General features: G+C 45.8%; 2 protein-coding genes across 11 annotated transcripts in view; both read left to right on the plus strand.

Moving 5' to 3' along the window:
- LOC112640973 (SSX family member 2 interacting protein) overlaps positions 1-7,721 on the plus strand; it is a 120,046-nt gene extending 112,325 nt beyond the window's left edge. For all 10 annotated transcript variants that reach the window (XM_049111749.1, XM_049111745.1, XM_049111746.1 and 7 more), the window contains 3 exons: positions 2,369-2,483; positions 2,785-2,950; positions 6,867-7,721. In XM_049111749.1, the coding sequence (XP_048967706.1) occupies positions 2,369-2,483; positions 2,785-2,950; positions 6,867-7,041 (456 nt within the window). In that variant the 3' untranslated portion in view covers positions 7,042-7,721. The remainder of the gene's footprint in view (positions 1-2,368; positions 2,484-2,784; positions 2,951-6,866) is intronic.
- Positions 7,722-19,594: 11,873 nt separating this feature from the next.
- LOC125755331 (neural Wiskott-Aldrich syndrome protein-like) lies at positions 19,595-22,402 on the plus strand. The gene is made up of 2 exons (XM_049111753.1): positions 19,595-20,313; positions 20,898-22,402. The coding sequence occupies exons 1-2, from the start codon at positions 20,203-20,205 to the stop codon at positions 21,300-21,302; spliced, it is 516 nt and encodes a 171-aa protein (XP_048967710.1). The 5' UTR covers positions 19,595-20,202; the 3' UTR covers positions 21,303-22,402.
- Positions 22,403-25,830: the final 3,428 nt, after the last annotated feature.

The following is a 25,830-nucleotide window of genomic DNA, read 5'->3' on the forward strand; positions in this document are numbered from 1 at the left end:
ATGTCCTAAGCCAAAGGCAGACATTCAACCCGCTAAGCCACCCAGGCGTCCCTTTTTTTTTTTCTTTCTTTTTTTTTTTTTTTTTTTGACTTTAAACAGTATATTCAGTGCAGTGCTTCCATTTCCTATTCACCTTGGGACAGCATGTTTATCCCTGCCATGAAAGATGAAGACCTTCTCGTATATCCCCTTGTCTCACTTCTCTTGCCCCTCTAACTTCCCAGTTTCTGTCTGTGCTTTGCTTTTTCATCCTCAAGTGTGATCCTGGAATGTGTAATCCAGGTGTAAGTCCTTTGTCCAAAGTTGAGACTTCATAATTGAAAGAGCACTGATAAAAAAAAAAAAAAAAAAAAAATGAAAGAGCACTGATAACGTCATGATTCTGTAAATGTTATTCATTCTCTAACCTAGCAATAGGTTTGGCCGCATAGAAAATATTCCACGTTATATGACTCTGCCTCCTGGAAGAGAACCCTTCATATATCCCCGTGTAGTGAGCACCTCCTCTGACGTTCTTTGTAGCTTTTATGATTTCCTGGATCACATTCAGCTTATATCTCATGTTATCTTCTTTCCTGGGTTCCTTTTTCAATTTACTATATTACCTTCTTGAGTAATTCTTTTCATAAGTATTGTGTGAGTGAAAAATATTCTGAATTCTAGAATATCCAAAAATATATCCATGTGATTTGGCTGGATGTAGAATTTAGTTTCCAACATTTTCCTTCAAAATTTTGAGTTATTCCATTTCATCTACTGTTTGATTTTGCTGATGAGAAGCCTGATTATTATGTAATGTACATAGAGTACTTTGTGGATATCCTGTGTTGTGTTTTTTCCTTCTGTCCTTTTTTTTTTTTTTTTTTTTTTTTTGTATTCTTAAAATTCTGAAATTTTACCAGGGTATATCTAGGTATAGCTCCTTTCATCCTCAAGACACTGAATTTCTTCGACTTAGGGATATTTTCTTTATTCTATATTTTTCCTTCTTTGACTTCTGCATTCTGGAATGCTTTTATTAGACAAGTGATTGGCCTTCTAACTGTATCTATAGATGGACTTTATGTTCTGAATTCAGGGATATTCTCTCGCCTTTTTCTTGTGCATCTCCACCCTGGTATTCAGCAGGGCCAATTTTAACTCTTCACTTCATCCACTGAGTTTTTATTTTAGATTTATCTTTTAAGTTCTCTCCTGTCCTCAGTTTTTGCTTTACTTTGTATAGCACTATATTATTTTACAGATATTCATAAATCTCTGTTAGAATTCTTTTTAAAAGGTCTCATGGGGGGATCCCTGGGTGGCTCAACAGTTTGGCGCCTGCCTTTGGCCCAGGGTGCGATCCTGGAGTCCCGGGATCGAGACCCACGTCGGGCTCCCGGCATGGAGCCTGCTTCTCCCTCTGCCTATGTCTCTGCCTCTCTCTCTCTTTCTCTTTCTCTCTATCATGAGTAAATAAATAAATAAATCTTTAAAAATAAAAAAAAAATTTAAAAAAGGTTTCTTTGTCTTGGCCATTTTTCTTTCATGTTCTTAGTTTTCTTCAAATGTCTGATAATGTGGGATTTTGTATTAGTTTCTAGGAGTGAAAGACTATATTTTATTTAAGTAGCTAACATAGATGTCCTCCACAGCTGTGAAAATCTATCTTATCAATAGCTGACTTTCTTAGAAACCAAAAACAGTTTGTACCAGCTTTTTTTCCTGCCTGGTTCTGGGTCCCTGTCTCCCTCCTGTTCTAAGAGATACTCTGGCTACTTTGTGTACCATTCCCAGCTCTCTGCAGGAGAATCCATCTGCCTCTGGTCACTGGGCCCAGTGGGGCCAGTGAAGGATGGGAAGGAAGCATGAGAGACCTGAGGAGTGAGGGAGAATTTAGGATCCTCAGCTGTTGGCAAGGAGAAGGTCTGACATGTGCCCCCTTGTGGTTTAGTGGTGATGGCTGCTTGCTCTGGTAGGTGGTTAGAGGCTGAGAACGATGCCTGGTGAAGTCACAGCTCCTTTTTCTCAAGTGATTGCAATTTGCAGTGGGTATTTTTCTGTTGTTTGTAATTCTATATTTATAATCTGTATGTTCAGGAGTTACGCTAATATGCTGGTTTTTTTACATTGTCCATTTGAGTTTACTCAAAACAGGTATGAAAATAGTGATTAGTTGGTTTATTAAGTGAAATGGGTGAATTTTTACTTTTTTAAATATATTTTTAAGTGAAAATTTTCTTAGTTTTCTAGGTTAATTTATTTGACTTACAAAATCTGTATGATAGCCAGAAAGCAAACACCAACAGCTACAGGAATTGTGGGAAATGCCAACAATGTGAATGTTGAAATATTGATCAATATGTCTTTGGTTTGCTTGTTATGATAGAGAAAGGCGTTTGAAGAAGAAAGAGCCAGTTGGTTAAAGCAACAGTTTTTAAACATGACTACCTTTGACCACCAGAACTCAGAAAATATGAAACTTTTCAGTGCCTTCTCAGGAAGTGAGTACCTCATTAACCCTTTCATCTGAAAACGCATGTTAATAAAATATTGTAAATTTTTAATATAAAACTTTGGAGATCACCAAACATTTTTAAAACTGGTCCTTAGATGTTTATGGATTGTGCACAAGAGAGGGCAAGACGAACTAGACTAGAGTGACAGGCTGGAGTGCCCCCCCCCCCCCCCCATTAACTTGTTCTGTCTCAGACCTCACTCCCCTGCAGATGATCACCATAGTTAACATCCTCCACTTTGCTACCTCACCACATGAGCTGCCTTTTTTCTTTTTCCTTTCCACAGGTTCTGATCGGGACAGTCTCTCAGTGCACTCGAGGCCACGGCAAAAGAAGCCTCACAGTGTGTCTAACGGGACTCCAGTTTGCACCTCTAAACTTACTAAGTCTCTTCCTGCTTCTCCTTCTACTTCGGACTTTTGCCAGACACGGTCCTGCGCATCTGAGCATAGGTATTGGTCTCTGTGTCATCTTTGCATGTGTCTGTATCACTGCTAAAGTTACCCTGCTAAGGGCACGTTGCCATGTCTGCAGTGTTAGCAATAGCAGTGGCTTTCGAGAGGAATTTAGTGGATTGATCATTCATTCTACAAACATTTATTGGGTGTCCATTATATAAGGATACATGTTAGGTGCTGGGAATATAGTAGCGAACCAGGTAGATCTGGTACCTATCTTCTGGGAGCTGAATCATAGAGTGTTATTCCTTTCATGTCACATCCAAAATACAATTTAAAATAGTCTAATTTACAGGAATCATTCAGTATTTTGAATTCTTTAATTTTGTTAAATAGAAGGATATTACCTTCACAATCTTTGTACATATTTTAAATTTTCTTTTGCCGTGCCCATTTAACTGGTGTTGAAGGGCAAAGAACTGAGAAATACATCCTCATCGTGATGGTAAAGATCTGTGCCCAGGGCTGACAGGGTCAAAAAAGAGTTGCTCGCACCCCAGGAAACCCATATATTTCTATGAACTGATACATTTTGGTATTTTCCTCTGTCTCAAGTTGTTAAATCATTTTCTAAGGTATAATACCAGTATTTTACCTCAGAGCCTATTCCAAGATGAATTAACTAGGTACAGAGAACATTCCTAGTGACAGAGGAATAGGAAAGGGCAAAGGGACACCCTGGAAAGTGTGATGGTGATCTTTCTTCTTAACCAAAGTAGGAGCCCCTGGCCTGGGGCCTCAGAATTTGGCAGGAGCCCCAGGGAGCAGGATCGGGGTTCTGGCACACTCAGCCTCTGGGAGTGAGAGGCTTGTGTGGACCTAAGTGTTGAAGAAGCCCACTGGCCCTTGGACCAAGAGTTGTTAAATAAATGAATTTCAAGACAAAAATAAGAAGCTGATAAAAGACAAGACACTGTATATATTATTGATTTGTAAAAGGATTAGGACACTAAACATTGAGGAGCAAAAAAAGAGCTTGAGGAAGAATGCTGTAGGCAGGCGTAGGGACCCCCAAGGTGGGACACTGGTGTGTTTGTGGGAGGCCAGTGGTGGTAGCAAGCCAGGACCAAGGAGGTGAGAGGTGATGCTGGAAGGTGGGCAGGGGTCACATCCTCTAAGGCCCTGGGTGAGGAGATGAGGATTAAAAACTTCAGATATATATAAATGTAGAGAGAATAAGGTCGTGATGCTCTTTGTACCCATAATCCAGCTTCAGCAGTTATTGACTCATGACTGTGTTGTATGTTCATCCATAACCCCACTCTGCTGCCCCCGCACATGTGCACTAGATGTGTCACTTGTAAAGTATTTTAGTCTGTATTTGTAGGCCAGGTATTGTTCTAAGGACACCCAGGAAACACCTTGGAGACACGTAAGCAAGAGAGAAAACAAATCTGTTTCGGAAAAAAACAAAAACAAAAACAAAACAAAACAAAAACCCCCAAATCTGTTTCGAAAAGATGACTGTTCCGTTTTATGGAAAACAGACTATTGGAGCCAGGGTCATAAGCCAGGAGATGCGGTTAGGCTTCGGTGAAGTTGAGATGAGATGATCGTAGTTTAGACAGGGGTCGTGACATGAAGGGAGACATGACTGGATTTGGAATATATTTTGCAGTTAGAGCCAACAGATTGATTAATGGGTTGAGTATGGGAAGTGAAAGTTTTAATTTACAATCTAAAGATACTGTGAGCTCAGAGTATTTTCTTATATAGAACATTATTAAACTCCCAAATTTGATCAATCAGAACGATCTATTTAACCCAATTCTAGTCACCATTTTCAAACAGTGCATTCTGTATTTGAGAGAGAACATAGCAGTTGCCTTGATTTTTATGTCCCTACAATTCTTTTTAATCTAATTATTTTTCATTATGAAATATTTGACATAATATTCCTTTTGGACATTACTTTGTGCTTAATAAAGATATGTCCAGCCCTTAGTACCTACATCACAGGATGTTTTGAGGTTTCAGTGATGATACATATAAAGCACTTAAAACAGTACTTGGTCCATTATTAGCCTTCAGTAGCAGACTATAAAAATAAAAACATATGCTAACATAAATGGATAGTAAAAGTGCTTTTCTCCTTCACGTATTCTGAGGGCTACACCAAACATCAGTGGCATAGAAACAATTTTGGAGCATAAAGAAACTTCATTGAGCTATTCATGCTCATGATCACTGGCCTCTGAAGATGAAACATAGAAAAGAGTTGTGTTACTAGTTACCAGGAGAGAAGAGCTGTGTGGAGCTTGACATAGTTCTCAGAATTTTAAGTTACTTGGTAAATTTGGACTCCTTGCTCCTGAAGCACCTTGAATCTGGGTTTGTAATAAGATTATAGCAGAACAAATGGGCATATTTGTAGCTAATTTCTTTTTTTTTTTAAGATTTTTATTTATTTATTCATGAGAGACACAGAGAGAGAGAGGCAGAGACACAGGCAGAGGGAGAAGCAGGCGCGTCGTGCAGGGAACCTGACATGGGACTCAATCCCAGGACCCCAGGACCACACCCTGGGCTAAACCGCTGAGCCACCTGGGCTGTCCATGTAGCTAATTTCTACAGCGACACCTTCAGTGTACCTTCACTGTAGAATGGAATTTTACACAAAGGCTGTGCCTGGAATCCAAAGTAATTTGGTACGAAATTACAGAGAGAATTTAGTTGATCATTGACCTCATCTCGTCTGAGATGGCAGGGTTTCTGAGGGCTGAATTAATAAGCAAATTCCTTTTTTAAGTATTGGCAAATAAGCATAAGTAAAAATTTTTAATTGTTTCAGGTTTCAGTTTTCAGAATTAAAGCCACTTGATTTTTTTTTAAGATTGCCACCTTGAGGTTGAGTTAGTAAACCAGAGTCACAGAAAATGCACATTTAGGGGGGGAAATGTACATTTGTGAGAAAAAAAAAACTATATAAGATATTTAGTAGATAAAAATGTATCATTTGTTTACTTAGATTTGAAAGTAATCATTTAACCAGATTTTTTTAAGATTATATTTATTTGAGAGAGAGAGAGCAAGCATGAGGGGGTGGCGTGCCGAGGGAAAAGGAGAAGCAGACTCCCCATTGAGCAGGGAGCCCAACACAGGGCTCGATCCCAGGACCCTGAGATCATGATCTGAGCCAAAGGCAGACACTTAACCAACTGAGCCACCCAGGCGCCCCAGATTTTTTTGTTTTGAGGCTGGTGGCAGAGCATACCTCCCAGATTGTGTCATTAAAGAGTAGCAGCTGTGTCTGGGTTCAGACACTAAGATTGTTGCTCTCTCACACTTACAATTAATTGAGCATTGGTGTAAATGCTTAATGTGTGTTAACTCAGTTCCACCCAACCCTATGAGAGAGATACTATTATTTCCGTTTTACAACTGAGGAGGCTGAAGTACAGTGACATAGTGAGCTGAGCAGGTCCAGCTGGGATGAGCCTAAACCATCTCTGGCTCAGAACCTGGACTCTTTAATGCTTTTGCAGGCTCTCATTAAATAGCTGTGTGGGTGAATGGCTGCGTAGAGGAAAGCATGCATGAACAAATGGATGTGCAAAGAAGAAAACAGTAAAGAATTATAAAATAGTGGCAGGAAGATGGGAACATGGGGAGACACAAGCTTTCCAAGCCCTCATGTTCTGTATCTGACAGGCTTGGGTTGGGCAGAGAGCTTCAGAATAGCCCAAAGAGGTAAATAAGTAGATGGGTAAACAGATAACTAGGTGGATAGATATGATAAAAGTGATAAATTAGGCCATTTTGAAATACTTACTTTGTTCCTAATCAGTGTGTCCTCAAAAAATTTTACTTAGCATAGGGCAAGGGAACAATTCAAATATAGATATTGAGGCAGAACTTAAGTATAAAAGGAGGAGATGATGATGAAGATCGATCTTTCTCTTCCCTGCAGTTCCATCAATGTACTGAATATAACTCCTGAAGAAACTAAACCAAATCAGGTCGGCAGAGAAGGTACAAATCAGAAATGGAGCATGGCATCAAGACCTGGATCACAGGAAGGGTGCTACAGTGGATGCTCCTTGACCTACACAAACTCCCATGTAGAAAAAGATGACTTACCTTAGACGTCTGGACTGGAATTGTTTTCATTAACACGTTCATCAGATTTCACATCTAAGTTGAAACAGGGTGTGTCATAAAGCCAATCATCTCTAATAATTTAAGATGGTCTGAGTTGTTTGTTTGGACTTTTCCTCCCCCAAAGAGCTAAAATGTTAAATCTATTAAAAAGGATATAAAAGCTTTGGATATGTATTTTTAGTAACAGAAGCATCTGGTTCTGTGAATAAAGGAATGTATATGTTTGGATGGAAACAGAAGCACTAGAATGAGTTTCCTCTTATAGGTATTAAAAATAGCACTTTTAGGAAACTGATTATTGTAAATGTTTAATTTTGTCTCATATATAGTTGGCATTGAAAGTTTAGCCTTTACTTGAATGTATACTGTAGATTTTTAACAAAGCAAGTTCTATATTTATTATGTTTAGTGTGATTTGAAATTTCCTCTTTCATATGTTTTAAATAAAGTGAAATTTATGTATGTTTTGTACATAGATATACATGATTATGTTAAGAGGCTTTAAGATTTAAAAATTTTACACGTCCATAATTATAGTATTTCATGCCAATAAAATTTTTTAGTGGTATTCTGTTTACAGATGTATTAGAGCCATTACCACATTATGTTTAAGAATTTTTTGAATGCATCTGAGCAATAAATACTCAAAAGCTGTTCCATGAAACTGACTTCTTTAGATGATTATCACTACTGACATTGCATTTTTGAGATTTCTACAGCAGTAGACTTATGTATGTAGGCTATCACAATTTTTCAAAGGACTTTTGATGATAGGGTAGTAGAGGTAAGATAACAAAAGTAGCTTTGAATAAAACTAAGAATATTGGTTTAAGATATTTGGGATGATAAAAGATATTTAAGATAGCTGAGTGGTGATACTTTCTTTACTAGACGGGAACTGATACCACAACATCTCTGCCAGCTTGGGCTTTGTATAGTTGCCAGTAATTTTGTAACAATTTTCCAGTGGGGTGTTTGCAACTAATGATAAAGAAATCTGACAAAGTGTAAAAAGCATCAGATGTTATCCAAATATTCTCCTGGACAAACTCGTGTCATCTCGGTTTCAGACCCAATGGCATGTTTCTTCATGTTGTTAATTGATGATGATAAATGTAGGCCCAGGTTCTTGCCCAGAACTACCAGAAAACTTGAGCGCCTGCCCATTCGTACATAGATGCCAATACCGATCAGCCCAGCTAGATCCGTATAGCTCATCTGTCTCCCCTTTCTCGATACGTCCACCACTTACTTACCTACCTTCACCCCATATGGCTGTTCCATTTAAATTCGTCATATTAAAAACAGTTTTATTTTTGTCATCCATTTTCTCAGGCTGGTAGATTATCACTGAGTATCTTACAAGACATCGATGAAACTACTTGTAACAAAATGACCACATTTATATCCTCACCAAAGCTGGCTCTTCAAAGCAGTTACTCACAACCTTCAGTTTGATGCCTGGCCACTTCCTCACAGTTGAAAATATTAGAAATGATATAAAACTTGAGATCATGCCATATTCCAAGGGAAGAAACAGCTAATGTTTAATTTTTTTCACTACTGAGCAGTAGCATGATCAAAGAAAGGCCATCAGATTTTAAAAACAGGATATATTTGTCAGGGTTTTCCATGATACACTTTGCCAGAAAAGGATTTTCTTTTCTAAATTTTAAAGTAAATCTTAGTACAGGGAACCATGCATTCCATGACCATGGATTTCTACAAAGCAGCATCTGGTTTTTTTTTTTTTTGTTGTGTTTCCACTTAAGTTGGTTGAATTCTCATATTGGAAAGAAAAATTCCTTGAGACTTACTTTGAAATCTCAAGTGTGAAAAAAGGCCCAGTAAAATGAAAGCCAGGTTCACTGTGCTTTAGATAAAAAGTCTGCACATCTGCTAAAAGTTGTATATTTACCTAGCAGTGTCCATTTTGCTTTACTGTAAATTCCAACTCCAAAGGGATTCCCAGCCATGCCAAACTTCCCAGATTATTGGAATGGTTTCTGTGCTGGAAAACTCCTGACGTCACACCTGCAACTCCTAGGATTTTGCTTCCCTTCCCTTTCTGTGGCTAGTTGCAGTGTTCTGATTTAAAAAAAAAAAAATGCACAGTTAAGATTTTATTTATTCATGAGAGACAGAGACACAGGCAGAAGAAGCAGACTCCTCATAGGGAGCCCAATGTGGGACTTGATCCCGGAACTCCGGGATCACACCTTGGGCCAAAGACAGACGCCCAACCACTGAGCCACCCATGTGTCCCCTGCAGTGTTCTAATAACTCTAATAATTGAGCTATGCTGTGGTCTTACATTTAGCCATGATTAGATGATGGTACTACAGGGAAACTTAGCTTTAATGTCCTCCTGATAATCTTAAACCATTTTCTTGTTCATCAATATGTAAATCTGTAATCTTATACCTCCTTTGTTTTTACATGGCACCCATTTTGAATTTTTTTCATTTTGAATTTTCATAGGACAAAAGTGGGAAAAAATTCAAGAGAAAAATTTTATTTCCTACTCTTAAGCTTTTGTAGCTTGAATTTTATGATGATGAGAAATTTAGAATAATCATACCACAAAATTAAGATTAACAAAAAAAAAATTAACATTTAGTAAGTAGGGGTTTTGGGGGAGGTTTGTGGGTTTGGTTTTTGTTTTTTTGTTTTTGTTTTTGTTTTTTTTTAGGAGCAACATGTTAAATGTTTAGATTTCCAGAACAGTCCACAGTAAATTGTTTTCCTTATGGTGTAATTAGAACACTTGTTACTTAAAAAGAGTTCCCCGTTTCCTAGCTTAGCTTACCAGACTCGTTCCGTAGGTTTGTGGTAACAGCTTTTGTAGGAAAACACGTTCCACGGCGCATGATGGGAGGCCAGGAGGTCTTGCATGTGCATGACCAGAACAATGCGAGCCAGCGAGCCCATCATGTGATTGCCCTGTTTTAAAAGTCTTCAAAGTATGCTTCTAGGTTGGATTAAAGGTAAGTGTGGGTCACGAACACTAGTAAGTATGCTTTTCCCTGTATTTGTCCTTAATTTTTTATCAGTCTTTTCAAAAGTATTTATAAAGTACCTGCCACGTGTCAGGGCTTACTACTGCATTCTTAGACAGTGGGGACAGGAAGGCTGCTTCGTGCTCACACTCTGCCACCGAGAGCCTCTGACTTGAATGGAAGACCGGCTATCTAACCCTAAATTATAATAAAGAATGGTAAATGCTATTCAAACATTCAGTCTCTTAATAGAACTTAGACTGATTTTCCTATTTCATGACCGTATATATCCATTTCACGCCAGTGACCTGGCTGAGATTCCAGTTAAAGACTCTTTACGTTGTTTCCTATGGGAAGTACTATGTAATTTACAATTTTGTTTTGTTGGGTTTTTATTTTGTTTTCTGCAATCAAAATACTGTCCTGCAACGCAGTGTAAGATTTCCTCCCCACAAGAACATGTATTACTACCCAGTAGAAAATGCATTTGCAAAGATACAGGACATGTTGACAACGATACTGAAATAGGTTATACTGGTCCCTTTTCTAAATATATTTTTCAGGATGGATGTAAAAATGGAGTGGACTGTTGATAAATTATTTAATGGAAAAATGATTTCACTTGACTGGTTAAGATTTTTAAGTTAACATTTACACATAACTGAATCCAGAAGATTCAGAAGACTGTAATGCCGGTGATAAGTCCCTGGTAAAGGTCCACCTCAGTATTGTTATATTTTTAAGATTCAGAAACATTTGTACCCTGTAAGATGCATGGTAATATGATTTGTTAATAAATTTTAAAATACTAATTAGATTTAGCACATTGCTTCATGGGCATGCATATCAAATTCTCAAGAGTGTTAAGAACCTTATGATCTTTGGTGGGTAGGGGGTGGGAGTCCTATTTCCACCCCATCTAGGTTAGTTCTTTGCCGACTATTAGGATTGAATGGGGCATGCACAAATAAAAAGCAGCAAGCTGGCGTGACTCAATACCACAATCTAACTCTTGCCCATGACGTTCTTGGGCAGTCTTCCTCCACCTTCAGGTATGGCGCCTGGAACAAGTGCCCCCGACGTTGTCACACGAGGACCACTGCAGGCTAGCAGGTGGTGCTGGAGATCTTTACAGACCAGACCTGGAAGGGACCGGCCTTCCACCTACATTGCTTTGTCGGGAACCCAGACGTACGGACGCAGCCTAACCACCGCCCAGACGAGGAGCCGCAGACAACGCAGCTGTGCGGTGGGTGCTGACACTTTGCAACCCGCTGCAGGTCTGTCTGATAGGTCATCCCTTCCGTCATCTACTTGAAAAAATAACCAGCAAAACCTCATAACCTGCTGCAAGGGATTTATTGCTGATTACTAAAGAGTCAAATAGTCTTAATTTTGGAAAGGAATATATTTTAAGGGATGTATCTAAGGCTTTTTTTTTTTAAGGCTTCTTTTACCTTCTCTAACCTTTTCATGATATAAAGTTTTTGTGCTCAGGTGGTAGTTTTACGCAGTTATTAAACTGTTCTACGTTACAAGAACATTCACATTGTCTTTTGTTTCCTTGAACAACAGAATATTAACCTTCCTGTTTTTAGAGAGTTAGTCACAGGCTCAGAACCCGAGAGACATAGCTAATAATTGGTAAGATTGGAATTTGACAACCCAGATCTTTTGATCCCTAAATTTCCAGCTTATTCCAGACCGCTACAGTGCCTTTTGGAATCCCTTTTTAAGTGAAATTGTTCAGTTCTCAGTCCGTAATCCGCCACTCTACAATTTTCTGCACCAAAGGTATTGATCATTCAGTCCAGGTGCAAGACTCACTCCTGTTCCTGTGAATGGTTATCGTGACAATCCCATTCAGAATCGGACATTTACCTTTCCGAGACTGGGGTGTTAAGGATCTAATTGAAATAGCTCATAGCACATAATACTCTAAAGGCCGCTGAGGAATCCCTGGCTTTACCTAGACAGTCTGCTTCTCCTGCCCTTTGTTCACTCTTGGCTGTGTTGGCATCTGTGTGTCCTTTCACTCTGCAACGACAGTCACAATGACCAGATTTACTGTTCACAGGTAATAAAAAGAATTTTTAAATATCACTGTGCGGTGAAACAGGGCACTGGTGGTGCTGTGATAAGTAGCAGTGGTGCAAAGCAATGGGAGCATCACACACGGTCCCTGTCACAACTCCTCGACTCTGCCATTTTGGCATGAAAGCCATCATAATAGGCAAATAAATGAAAATGATTGTGTTACCATAAAACTTCAGTAATGGTCACTGAAATTGAATTTCATGCAATTTTTACCTGCCTCAAAATATTTTTCTTTGGAGGGTGACAGTAGTGGGCTTGACCGGCCACGAGGTCACCAGCCCAACTGCTGACTGGTCCGCAAGGGGCATGACCAGCAGTTCCAGTCCCATCATGGCAACCTCATTCTTGATTCTGTGTATAAATGATGGAAACGCAAGTGAAGGTAACTTAGGCAGGATCCCTGGGGGGCTCAGCGGTAGAGCATCTGCCTTTGGCCCAGGACGTGATCCTGGAGACTCAGGATCGAGTCCCATGTCGGGCTCCCTGCATGGAGCCTGCTTCTCCCTCTGCCTGTGTCTCTGCCTCTGTGTGTGTGTGTGTGTCTCTCATGAATAAATACATGAAATCTTTAAAAAAAAATCTTAAAAAAAAAAAGATTCTAAATGCATAAGGAATAATGGGCTCATCCTGCCACTACTGAACCTTGAGGGCAGAGGCTGAGATCTTCCACCCCTTTCTCGGGGTCTCTTGAAGAAGGGGTCTCGGACTCCTCCACAGTCAGGCACCCTGGAACATTCCCAAGGAATCCCTCCTTTCCCATCTCCTGTTGGAGATGGCGCAAGGACAGCTTGGTTATGGACTATATTCCAGTCCTGGCCGTGTTGTCGTCAAGCTGTGTGCCTTTGCACAAGTTGTTCAACCTCCCGGAGCCTTGTTTTTTCAACCGCAAAACAGATGATTCCAGCTCAGTCCTTGATGGACAAGAATGAGACCCTGCCAGCCAGGTGGAAGGATCATCTAGGTCAAGGTTGAGTCCTGTCTCCTCCATCCGGCTGCCCACACACCTAGCTCTGAGGTTTCAGCATTGATGCAGGAGAATCAAACATAAGGAGGTACAGTGCTTTTAAATTTAGAGACTGCAAATGTAGCTTTCAAGACTCTTTGGGGCCCCACAGCAATCATGGAAACAGAGCCTCCAGCTAACATTACTATTCCCTGCTTGAGATGAACAGAGATCAGGAGAGCTCAGGAAACCGCCTAACACTCTGCTAGTGTGGAGCAGAAGCAGAACCCAGGCCTTGGGGCTCAGTGGGTTAAGCATCTGACTCTTGATTCCTGCTCAGGTCATGACCTCAGGGTCATGGGATTGAGCCCCTACATGGGGCTGAGGGTGCAGGCTGCTTAAGATTCCCTCTCTCCCTCTGCCCTTCCCCCAGGGTGCTTGCTCACTCTCTTAAATATAAATAAACAAACAAACCCAGGCCTTCAACTCAGGTATTACAGATTTTCTACCTAATTGTCCAGAAAAGATAAACAGGTCAGACCAACACGGTCTCGCCAGTTTTATCAGCGTCACCCACGTGGTGGCTTTTTCTTCCTGAAGCTTTTATTTTCACCCAAGCAACACCCGAGGGGGAACTCAGCCCTTCTTTGTGTTCCCACAGGGGAAACTCTCCAGGAGGCGTTGCTGAGCAGTGTGGATCTCGTGAGATTTTGTTTCAGTTCCAGGGGAGATGAAGGCCAGAGGATTTGACCTTGCACCCCCAGGCCCCACAACCCCCTTTGCTTCCACAGACTGGTCACCTACAATCCCCACCCTCTGCATCAGCCTGAGGCCAAGTAACCCAGAGAGGCGAGGGAGGAGCACTTGTGAGGCCCCAGGTAAACTCTCTGAAGTGGATTCTCTGCTCCCACCCCAGTGACTGCAATCCTACATCCAACCACACCCCGGAGAGAGGCACAACCTCAAAAGACTGTGAAGAAGAGTCTTGCTTGGAGGCCCCAATCTAGCTGGAAGGGTGGGGGGGGGGGGGGGCGGGGGGGGGGGTCTGAAGCTGCATTTGTAAAGCAAGAACGCTGTTTGTAGGATATGACAAAGTGTGTGTGGGGGGGGGGGGGGGGGGGGGAGAAGACACAGACAGTGACCACAGAGACTCTAGTATTTTTCCAGGTGCAACAAATGGGCCCCGAGACAGATTCCGGGACCACACAGGTTGGGTCAAACAGCTGCAGGGAGAAGCCTGGGAGGAGGTGAGGGGCAGGAGCTGGAGCCACACCACGTGGCAAAATATGCTCTTAGAACCTTCTAGTTACGGAAAGCTAACAGTGAGACCAATATCCTTTCCTCCCCACCCCACTGGCCACTGCCACCTTCTTGTTCTGTAAAGGGGCAACTTTAGCTTATGTGCCCCCCCCCCCCCCCCCCCCCCCCCCCCCCGCCCCAGCTGAGATGAAAAAGACAAGCTTCACTGGGACTAGAATAACTGGTTTACCAAGCCAAGAGGCAGCCCGGGGATTTCTAAGGCAGGAGGCCTTCTCCCTGCCCCTTGGTCGGTCTTCCCTTCCCGGGGCCCGTTCACCAGCGGGCTGACCCCTCAAGTAGCCCCGCTCAGTTGGTTTAAATACACACCGTAAAGTTGGATACAGAATAAAACACGAGAAGGAAACTACTTTAAGCATGTGCTTATCCTGGGTGGTGAGATTAACGGTGTTTATTTTCTCTATGATTTTCTGTGCTTTCCAAAAAAATCTTTTTTTTTTGCAATGAATAGGCATTACTTTAGAGAGTAGAAAATAATTGGTGTCGCAAAGAAAGGGAGAAAAAAAGGCAGCATGAGTGGAGGGAAATAAGGATGGACTGGCAAGGCGCTGAGAGCTGGAGACCAAACCAAACCCAACGTGGGAAAACCAGGGCAGGTCCCAGAGGGGGGCGCCTTCGTTCCCTCCGCATCCTGGCTTTGCAAGCCTGCGGCCCGCACCCGCCCCGCGGCCCCGCACCCGCCCCGCACCTGTACCCGCCCCCCAGAGGGCGCCCTGGGGCCGCCGCCCCGCTCCTCCCCCAGGCCGGGCCCACCGGCTCCGACCCGCAAAGCTCCAGTCGCCCGCGGACGGGGCTGCCCCGGACCCCGCCTCCGCCCCGGGCCCCGCCTCCGCCCAGGCCCCGCCTCTGCCCAAGCCCCGCCTCTGCCCAGGCCCCGCCTCTGCTCAGGCCCCGCCTCCGCCTCAGGCCCCGCCTCTGCCCAAGCCCCGCCTCCGTCCCAGGCCCCGCCTCTGCCCAGGCCCCGCCTCCGTCCCAGGCCCCGCCTCTGCCCAGGCCCCGCCTCCGTCCCAGGCCCCGCCTCTGCCCAGGCCCCGCCTCCGTCCCAGGCCCCGCCTCTGCCCAGGCCCCGCCTCCGTCCCAGGCCCCGCCTCTGCCCAGGCCCCGCCTCCGTCCCAGGCCCCGCCTCCGTCCCAGGCCCCGCCTCCGCCTCAGGCCCTGCCTCTGCCCCAGGCCCCGCCTCCGTCCCAGGCCCCGCCTCTGCTCAGGCCCCGCCTCTGCCCAGGCCCCGCCTCCGCCTCAAGGCCCTGCTGGACTTGGCTCCAACCTTGCTCAGCTACAGGGGGTTCACCTCTGCGCCCCCAGGGCACACCCAGGCGCTCTCACGACTGGACCCCACTGCTCCTGAGAGTGATTGCTTTGGGCTTGTGCAATTTAAAAAATTAGGGAAGTAAAACATGCGTAGTAATACGTAGTTATGACAAATCCCAAGTAATCTCCGTTCACCGCCACCTCTCGGATCCGCTCTCCGCAAGGAACCAGTGAGAGGCTCTTAAGTGCCCTTCTATACGTGCGGTCTGCTGTGGGTCCTGTACCTGGACGTACCTGCAGGTCCGTCCATCCACTCGAGCCTCCATGCCCGGAAGATTCGTCAAAATGTTCACGGTGGTCCTTGGCAGGTGGCAGAACGATTCTTCTTTTCTGGATGTTCTACAGTGAAAATGTGGGTGGGAGGAGGGTTGTTAGCATTTTAACGTCCCTTCTGCCCGTAAGGCTGCATGACCTCCTGACCTCCGCAGACGTGGCCTGCACCGAGGGCTGGCAGGAGGGGTGGCGGGGGGGCTCGCGGGGAGGGGTGCAGCGAGCACTCGGGGGGGCCCCCAGTCGCAGCTGCGGGGCGCGACTTCGTGATGGGGTCTATGATGCACCTGGCTGCTGCCCTCGCTTTCACCAGTTTCAAGAGCAGAGTCTCGAAAAAGGTTGGCTGCTGGCTTCTGGGAAATAACAATAGAATCACGAGGATGGTTTTATCAAAATACTGTGGATTAAGAACCTATTCGAAGGGGCTGGTTTTTTTTTTTGTTGGTTTTTTTTTTTTTTTTCTGATTCTTGCAAAGGGATTTTGAAAACTGCCTTTGATTTTGGAGGCCAGAGAACCCAAGTTCTGACTTAAGAGCGTATTCCAACAAGGCTGCATCTTCGTGGTCTTGGAGGGTTAGGAACCACCACAGGTCTCCTCCCCCCTCCTTCCTGGTTTCTGCAAAGCAGAGAAGGCTTCCGTGATCTGTTCTGAAAACCCGCGCGCAGCCAGGTCTTTGGAGGATGTTTGTGAGGGAAGGTGCGCAAGGCCCGCGAGGTTCCCTTTTGAAGCTGCTTTGCAAGGGTGGACTTTTTTGACTTTTGTATATGAAATTGATTTATTAAAAATACGTATACTTTAAAAACTACCACCTCAAAAGTAGTTAAAATGTTTGACATTTTGGTAATTTGTGGAGGAAATAAAGAACAGCCCTGTGTAAGCTTTGCAACCCCTGTGGATCAAGCATTCCCAATAAATGTTTTATCAAGCACCTGTGCCAGCGCCAGCCACTGTGATGCGCAGGGTGAGGCCAGAGAACCAGACCCCCGGCCCTACCCCTAGATCTCAGGGAATCGGCAGAAAACCTCATCTGCTTCCAGGCTTGTAGGAAAGGCCTGACTGAAGGGAGGCCCAGACTTTTACGTTTCACCAGCAAATAAAATTCCAAAATGAATTTAGGGAACAGTGGTGGTGTGCCAGCTTTTAATTTTGCCAAGTAAGGTTATTCCAGAAGAACCTGTCCTCTGCTGGCACTACTGTTTATATAAAAGACAGGACACGCTGACATTAGAAAGGACATGATCCCAGAATAAAGGACTGACTTAAAAAAATAAACTCTATAAAACATTTTACCATATCATCTTTAATTTTTCATGTTTCCAAAGTGAAAATGTCAGCAGCTTGCATTTTGCCTGTTTTCATGTCTTGGCTACTAGAGCATGAGGACTATACATGAGTCTTTATTTGATAGGCGCTTTTGTTACACTATTTTTAGGCCATCGTGTTAAATATTAGTCAACACCGCCAAGCACACTGAAGTGAGAAATGTAGACATTTGGCTGAATTTATACTAATTCCTAATTTATATTAATCCTTGGATCCTACACTAATCCTGTACCCAAATTTTCCAACTAAAACAAGTATACCATTTATTTTTATTTTTTTAATTTAATTTTATTTAAACTCAACTAACATATAGTGTATTATTAGTTTCAGAGGTGGAGGTCAGTGATTCATCAATCTTATATAATACCCAGGACCCTCTTTAATGTCCATCCCCCAGTTACCCCTTCCCCCACCTCCTCCCCTCCAGCCTCCCTCAGTTTGTTTCCTATGATTAAGAGTCTCTTATGCTTTGTCTCCCTCTCTGATTTCATTTTATTTTCTCCTCCTTTCCTCTATGATCCTGTTTTGTTTCTTAAATTCCATACATGAGTGAAATCATATAATTGTCTTTCTCTGATTGCCATATTTCACTTAGCATGATACCCTCTAGTTCCATCCACATTGTTGCAAATGGCAAGATTTCTTTTTTGATGGCTGAGTAATATTCCATTGTGTGTGTATCTATCTATCTATCATCTATCTATCTATATCACATCTTCTTTATCCGTTTAACTGGTGAACATCTGGGCTCTTTCCATAGTTTGGCTATTGTGGACATTGTTGCTATAAACATTGGGGTGCAGGTGCCCCTTCAGATCACTATGTTTGTATCTTTGGGGTAAATACCTAGTAGTGCAATTTCTGGGTCGTAGGGCAGCTCTATTTTTAACTTTATGAGGAACCTGCACAGTTTTCCAGAGTGGCTGTAGTAGCTTGCATTCCCACCAGCGGTGTGAGAGGGCTCCCCTTTCTCTGCATCCTCGCCAACAGCTGTTGTTTCCTGACTTGTTAATTTTAGCCATTCTGACTGGTGTGAGGCGGTATCTCGTCGTGGTTTTGAACCACCATTTATTTTAATTTTAGATTGCTTTTGTTGTTTCTGTTGAGTTTGGACTTTTAGTGCTTTCTAGATAATTGAAGGTCTTTCTACTTGGATTCTCATCAGTTGAAGGTACTTTGCTAGTGACCACCCAAAGATTTGGGCATTTTGATATCATATTCTTTGACCTAAAATATTTTCCAGTTATAATCATTGTATTTCAAGAAAGCAGTGCTTTGAAAGTGGGTTATACTAGCCAATTGCTTAAAATGAGAAAGGGGGCAGGGGCAGCAGATGTCCGGGGTCGGGAGGAAGAGAAGGAGGCAAGGGGTAGAAGCAGAGAAGGGCAGGGACAATAAGAATCAATTAAGGGGCGCCTGAGTGGGTCAATCTGTTCAGTGTCTGAGGTTGGCTCAGGTCATGATCTCCGTGTCCTGGGATCCAGCTCCTGTGTAGGCTCCAAGCTCAGTGGGGAGTCTGCTTCTCCCTCCCCCCGCCCCTCCTCCCTCACTCATGCTCTCTCTCAAATAAATAAACAAAATGTTTTTTAAAAATCAATTAAAATGAAAAGGATGCTATTTACGATTTTCTTAAACCTTTTCTAGGATTGAATCAGATCCTAGGACCAACAATCAACATCTTATTTCTTGAAAGCAGTCTAAAAAGGCACTAAATCATCCCAAAGTTGAAAGCCCTTTGTAGGAGAGGGCTCCCCTGACCTACCATCCCTTACCACATCTGTGGCGGCCGCTGGCACTGCCCAGCCCGGGCCGGGCGGCATAATGACAGGCCAGCTCCCTGGACGGTGAAGGAGCCAGGAGGTTTGCTGGGCACAGGCTCTGCTGAATTACAGAGTAGTAATGGAAACCTCAGCCGTAAATATGACTTTTCCCCCAAACGTACCATTAGCTGGTGTTAAAGTACTTCAGCCAGGGAAAGCAAGAGCTTTTTAAGTGGCTTTACCTTGTCTTGAAATGAAGAGTTTGACCCAGTTCCTGAATGTCTGGGAAAAGGATGCAACCTGAGACTTCTTGAGCTTCAATTTCCAAAGAACCTTCCATCAGAATGGACTTGGCAGAGAATTCACACAGCTCTGGCACTCCCCAGCCTTCATCCCCGGCCCTGTTCCCTCATTCTTTTTCGGGCAAGCCGTCCCAAATTGTCTGCAGCTGTCATGCAGACCCCCCCCCCCCACTCCTGATTCCTTTTATGCCTGACTTCCTCCCAGAGCTGTACTCTTGTCCACTTGCTGCACATCTTCCACCCAACAGGCGCCTTGAACTCCGCATACCCCGGATCAAACTGATCAACTCCCCCCGCCGCTGACAGCAGCCTCCTCCCCCCTCTGTGCCCCTTTCTTTATACTTTGGTTAGCCACGTTGTCATTCATCACCCCGCCCAGGCTGAAAGCCATGGTGTCATCCTCAACCCATCCCCCTCCTTCACCCCATTCCCTAGTTGTCGCCGGGACCCATCCCCCACGTCTTGCTCTCCGTTCTCGTCCGCAGCCTCCAGGCCCTCGCGGCCTCCTACCCACGGGGGAACTACCCCCACCCGGTCGGGCCACAGCAGCTCCGCACCAGAACCTTCCGCACCGCCGCCAGGGAGATGAGCGTCGGTCTCCACCTGTCTCTCGCGAACCTGGTTCCCACTGCCGCTAGCACAACGTCCACACGGCGGGCCGAGGCCTTCCCCTTCGCAGCCCGCCCCTGGGACAGGCTCCACCGGTCCGCGGGAGCCCCCGTACCTGGTACCTGCGCGCTGCACCTGTGAGTTCCTCCTCCTGACTGAGGCCCGGCTGCGGCCAGGCTACGTCTTCCCCGCGGGCCGCAGGTGCTGGGCGCTGGAATGTGGCCAGAGGGTCCCGAGAGTCTCCAAGGATGTCTGCGGAGGAGTCTAGGACCGGAGCCTCACGCCTTTTCTCTTGTCCCCCTTTACGCCCCGCAGCCGGGACCAAAGGTGTGGGGGCTTCCGCGGTGGGGGGAGGAGGGGGGCCCCTGGGAGAGGAGGAGAGCGGGGGGGGGGCTCCTGGGAGAGGAGGAGGGGGGTCCTGGGAGAGGAGGAGAGCGGGGGGGGGGGGGGGGTCCTGGGAGAGGAGGAGGGGGGGTCCTGGGAGAGGAGGAGGGGGGGTCCTGGGAGTGGAGGAGAGTGGGAGAGGAGGAGGGGGGTCCTGGGAGAGGAGGAGAGCGGGGGGGGGTCCTGGGAGAGGAGGAGGGGGAGTCCTGGGAAAGGAGGAGAGGGGAGGGGGCTCCTGGGAGAGGAGGAGGGGGGGAAGGGGGCTCCTGGGAGAGGAGGAGAGCGAGGGAGGGTGAGGGGGGCTCCTGGGAGAGGAGAGCAGGGGGAGGGGGGGCTCCAGGGAGAGGACAGCGGGGTGCCTGCAGCAGGCTCCGCAGCCCGCCCCCCTCGGTGGAGCCGGGCCCTGGACTCTCTCTCGGTCTCTCCCGCCTGAGCCTGAGCCTGAGTCTGAGCCTGAGCCGAGGGACCAGAAGCTGCCGGCAGGTGGCAGGTCCTGGAGGTGACCCCATGCTTGTCTACACACGCAGGAAGCCGGGCAACCGTGGCTCCCCCATCCCTCGCTCTCCGGGGGCCTGCAGCCCGGCCACGGCGCCCTCCCGCCGCCTCCCTTCGCCCCCCGGGAGCCCGTCTCTCAAGATCCAGATCCGCGGCCACCGCGGCCCGAGCTAGTGCATCCTCCTGGGTCCCCGTCCTTGGCCGCCGCCCCCCCCAGCAGCCCTCTGCGCCAGCGCGAGCCCCTCGGGCCCACCTCCTGGGCAGCCGGGAGCCTGTGCCCCCCTCGGCGCCCCCCTTGTCTCCCCGGGGGCCGCAGAGCAGGCGCGGAGCAAACAGTTGCTGAGCTACTGAGCATTGACCACGGCTCCATAGCAAGCCACCTGGAGGTGACAGTGCAGACTCCCGCCGGGCAGTGTGTGAACCTCGCTGGGCCTTAGTTTCCGGCTCCGCTGAGTGGCTCAGTGGCACCTGCAGTGTGTCGGAGGATTCAATGACACCCTTTCGGCCAAGCACTTAGCACAGCACCCGGCCCACAGATGGAGCTCAGCAAACAGCAGCTCCTACCATTTGGTGGTTGTCTCTCTCCTGCATGCTTCTTCCCTCTTCTCTCCTTCCCCCCTACTCCCCTCCAAACGTTGCTTTTCAGGAACATTTCATTTTTTTTTAAAGATTGTTAATGTATTTATTCATGAGAGACAGAGAGAAGCAGAGACCCAGGCAGAGGGAGAAGCAGGCTCCCTGCAGGGAGCCCCATGCAGGACTGGATCCCAGGACCCCAGGATCACAACCTGAGCCGAAGGCAGATGCTCAACCACTGAGCCACCCAGACGCCCCTTCAGTAACAGTTCAACTCAGCAAATATCTCCTGAGCCCCAGGACTGTGCCAGGACAAACACACTCGCCACCCCAGGGAGCTTGATGGCTTTGGGGGAGGCAGATGCATAAACCACGAGCTGCAGCAAAGCTGAGTGATGGACGTGCTCACGGTTTTGTGGAAGCACGGGGAGGGGGCGGTCCCTCTGGGTGGGGGGAGACAGTGGTCGGGAAGTGGTTCACAGAGGAGGTGGTCTGAAACAGGAGTCGGGGGGCCCTGGGCGAGGGGCAGGTGGAAAGGCGTGCAGGCGGCCAGCGCTGTGTGGTCTGGGAGCCGCCAGTGGTTCAGTCAGACTAGGCCGCTGGTTCTCACACTTGAGCATGCATCAGAACCCCCTGGAAGCCTTGGTGAAACGCACATTGCTGGGCATCTTCACCAGCCTTTCAGATTCATTAAATTCAGGGTAGGGCCTAAGCAGCTGCATATTTTTTTAGAGATTTATTTAGTTATTTTAGAGAGACAGAGAGAGAGCATGAGTGGGGGGGGGGGAGAGAATCTCAAGCCGACTCCCCCCTCCCCCCCAGTGCAGAGCCCTACAGGGGGCTCCATCTCACCTCCCTGAGATCACAACCTGAGCTGAAACCAGAGGCACGTGCTTAACCAGCTGAGCCACCAGGTGCCCCCCTGAGCTTTTGCATTTTTAACAAGTCCCGGGGGGGGGGGGGGGGGGGGGTCCTCCTGTTGCCGGCCAGGGACCACGCAGTGAGCACGGGGAGCGGGAGAGGGGAGCAGGAATGGTGACAAGTAGGGTGGGCTTCACACGCCAGCTCAGGGTTTAGGTTCTATGACGACAGTCCCAGAGCAATGGAAGCGTTTTCAGGAGACCCACAGTGAGATCTGTGTGGCGCAAGTAGGAGCTAAGGGCACACGATTCAGAAGGGAAGGCATGTGAGGACTTGCATCCAGGTGAGTTGTGGGTGGTCTGGACCATGCTGAGCACGGAGCCCAGCCCCGGCCTCCCTCCCCTTCCTGCTCCTTTCTCCTGCTCACAAAGGAAGAGGTGATCCCTCTTCTCCAGGCCCAAAGCTTCCTGCCCTCCAGCGCCTCTCACTGTCTCCTCTGGCGCCCGCTTCCTGACACCTTCAGCCTCTCTCCCCACCCCTTCCTGTTGGGCATAAAGCAAACCTTCAAACACATCCAAGCTCCCAGAAGCTCCCAGAATCCCACTATCTAGCTGCCTCTTTCAGCTGTTATTATTGATAATTTTGAAAAATGTATTTATTTTGTATTTGAGTGTAGTTGACACACAAGGTTACGTGAGTTTCAGGTGTACAACATAGTGATGGCACAAGTGTATACAACGTGCCATGCTCGCCGCACACGGCAGCTCCCCTGTCCCCATAGGACGCCACTACGATACCATCCACTGTCTTCTCTTCCCTGCCCCGTGCCTCTCATCCCCGAGACTGCTTCATTCTGAAACTGGAAGGGTCTACCCCGAACCCCCGCTCCCCTTCACCCATCACACCCACCTCCCTACCCTCTCCCTTTCAGTTTGTTCTGTGTACTATGGATCTGTTTCTGCTTTTTTCTTTATTTGTCCTTTTTTAGATTTCATGTATTGAATATTGACAACTTCCTTTTTAACCAAAAACTGCTCCGTAAATGGTCATCATTTCTTCACCCTGAGGTCTTGCCCCCACCCCACGCCACCCCACCCAGTCACATCTGCACCTGCCTAAACAACGAAATGGTAACCTGTTTTTTGGTGTTGTTTGGTTTAATAGCTTCACCACTACTCCCACCAGCATGTCCTAAGAGAACCCACATAAAAAGCTATGGTAAAAATAGTTAATAAATGTAGAAAATGCCTCAACAGAATTGAATTTTTAAGCCTCTAGGCCTTTATTAACCTTCCAACTGCAAACAGGAAATCTGAATGTGATGGGAACATTTTCTTGTCCCTGAGTTAGCCAACATGATCCAATTTGTCTGAACTGATGAAATTAGAACAAAATTGAGACTTATGTAAAGTATAATTCCATGGAGACATTACGTCTGCTACTCTCCTGGTCTGTGTAGAGCTCAGTTCCTTAGAAACGGGATTTATTATATATCACCTTTGCATTAACTACTGTAATGAAGTGTCCATGAATTGGCCATCATTTGTTTCTACATTTTGAATTTTTTAAAGACTTGAAGTAAAAATGGGTCCTGTGGGAGTCTGGGAGCAGAAGCAAAGACTGCTCTGAAAGGTCTTCACTCAAGTGTTGTAGATAAAACACAGAAATCTTCATCGAATCCAGTTCAAGCTCTTGACTATATAACAGGGATTGGCTTCTTACCGGAAGAGGCTATTTTCTAAATGTTGCTTATAGTCAGAGACCTCACATTTCTGTTTTGAGCTTTTCCCCTTCTTCTGGACCATTCAGATATTCTGAAATGTCTCCAAAATAAATTTCTGACTCAGGTAAAGTGCCATTTGCCTCATAATGTCAATGAATCAGAAGAGCTAGGCAGTTACGGAAATCAGAGAGGCCCATTTCTTAGTAAGTTTTCCCCTTTCAAATATTTCTCCTCCACTTTCTTCCTGCTGTGGTGCTGCAAAAATCCACACGCCAGCTCAGAGTTTCTCAGCTGTTCATGTTGTTCCCCAGAAGCAAAAATAATGTTTCTATTTTTCTAGTCAAGGAGAACACCAGCAATTCTTCCACCATTACCTTTGGAGAGAGAGAGAGAGAGAGAGAGAGAGCAAGAGCAAGTGTGCACAGGGAGAGAGAGAATCTTCAGCAGGCTCCATGTTCAGCATGGAGATCATGACTGAGCCCAAATCAAGAGTCTGATGCTTAACCAACTGAGCCACCCAGGTGCTCCCAGAAATTTCTCCTTTTACACACAATTCTGCTTCATTTACTTTATTTGGTGAGAGGACACAAAGCAGAATACCTGTGATCTTAACTCCTAAGACCCTCCTCCCTGGATCCCTCAGAGAGCTCCCACCAGGAGGAGACTCACCCCTAACCATGCAGGTAGAGAGGAGCCTATGCTGCATTCTGGGAGGGAGCCCCAGAAACCTAGTGGGATGGAGCTGGAGGAGGGGTAGGAGAGGACAGTTGGAGGTGTTTTCCTCCCCTCCAACTCTGGTGACCCTCTCCAGATTAGAAGAGAAAAATTGGTCGTGTTATTTTATACTGGAGGCAATCCAGTGAAATCCAAGTGTTGATCTTTCTGGTCTAGTTCTCTCACGTGCAAAGAATTTAGAAGTCGATGAAAAATGGCCAGAATATTGTCTGGCTCCTGCCAACTCAATTTGAAATTGGCTTTCTCAGTTCTCTTTTTCTCATCTGGGAAGAACCTAGACAGATTTCTGCCTGCAAATGATAAAATCCTGCTCTACTTACCCGCTAGATCTGCCTGCTTCTAGTCCAGTATAGAAGGTTGGCTCAAAATTACATTCATGACCATTGGGACCACTGGGGATTGTCCCAAGGGCGTTTAAGCTGCTGCCGGGGCCTAATAGTTTTCTTGAAGACTTGCAGTTTTTCAGAAAGGGTGTGGAAGGGAATCGGGGAGAAACAATAATAAATGAAAGCCAAAAATGTCCTGGAATGTCTTCAGGTATGACATCATGGAAATATTACCAACTCTTTGAAAGTTATCCCAAAGTTTAGCACATTATAAGGCCTAGTACCAGGTGGATACTTGCCAAAAATTTATAGGATAGAAGGAATAAATAGACTGCTGGAATGAACGAAAACATTTGATAAATACTAGGGATGTTCTTTATATTTTCTTTCATTTGTTTTGCTCTGAAAAATGTCTTAGACATTTCCCACAATCTTGTTTTCAGACTTAATCTGGTTTCCAAACTGATGAATACAACGGCCACTGGCCCAAAGGCCCCTTCATACCATCAGCAAAGGTGATGCAATAATGGCATTCCATCACTCGGTCCCTGTTAAATTGGAGCATAACAGTGGGAAAGTTGGACAAATTTATGCCACTGAAAATACATCAAACATTATCATGTGCTGAGGATTCTCCATGCTGCACGAGACCATCAAGAAAACAACCTATGAACTACAGAGGTGGGTGTGAACGCCATTTCCCTGGGCTGGCTGACATTCCTCTCAGTTGCCAGCCGAAGATGA

The sequence above is a fragment of the Canis lupus genome, chromosome 6 (genome assembly GCF_003254725.2).
Source record: "Canis lupus dingo isolate Sandy chromosome 6, ASM325472v2, whole genome shotgun sequence".
Classification (NCBI taxonomy): domain Eukaryota; kingdom Metazoa; phylum Chordata; class Mammalia; order Carnivora; family Canidae; genus Canis; species Canis lupus.

Excerpts from the sequence above, each read along its gene's own strand:
- LOC125755331 (XM_049111753.1), top strand. The coding sequence starts at position 20,203 with ATGTGGCCAGAGGGTCCCGAGAGTCTCCAAGGATGTCTGCGGAGGAGT. Across the intron at positions 20,314-20,897 it reads CCCCGCAGCCGGGACCAAAG|GAAGCCGGGCAACCGTGGCT; the intron begins GTGTGGGGGCTT and ends CTACACACGCAG.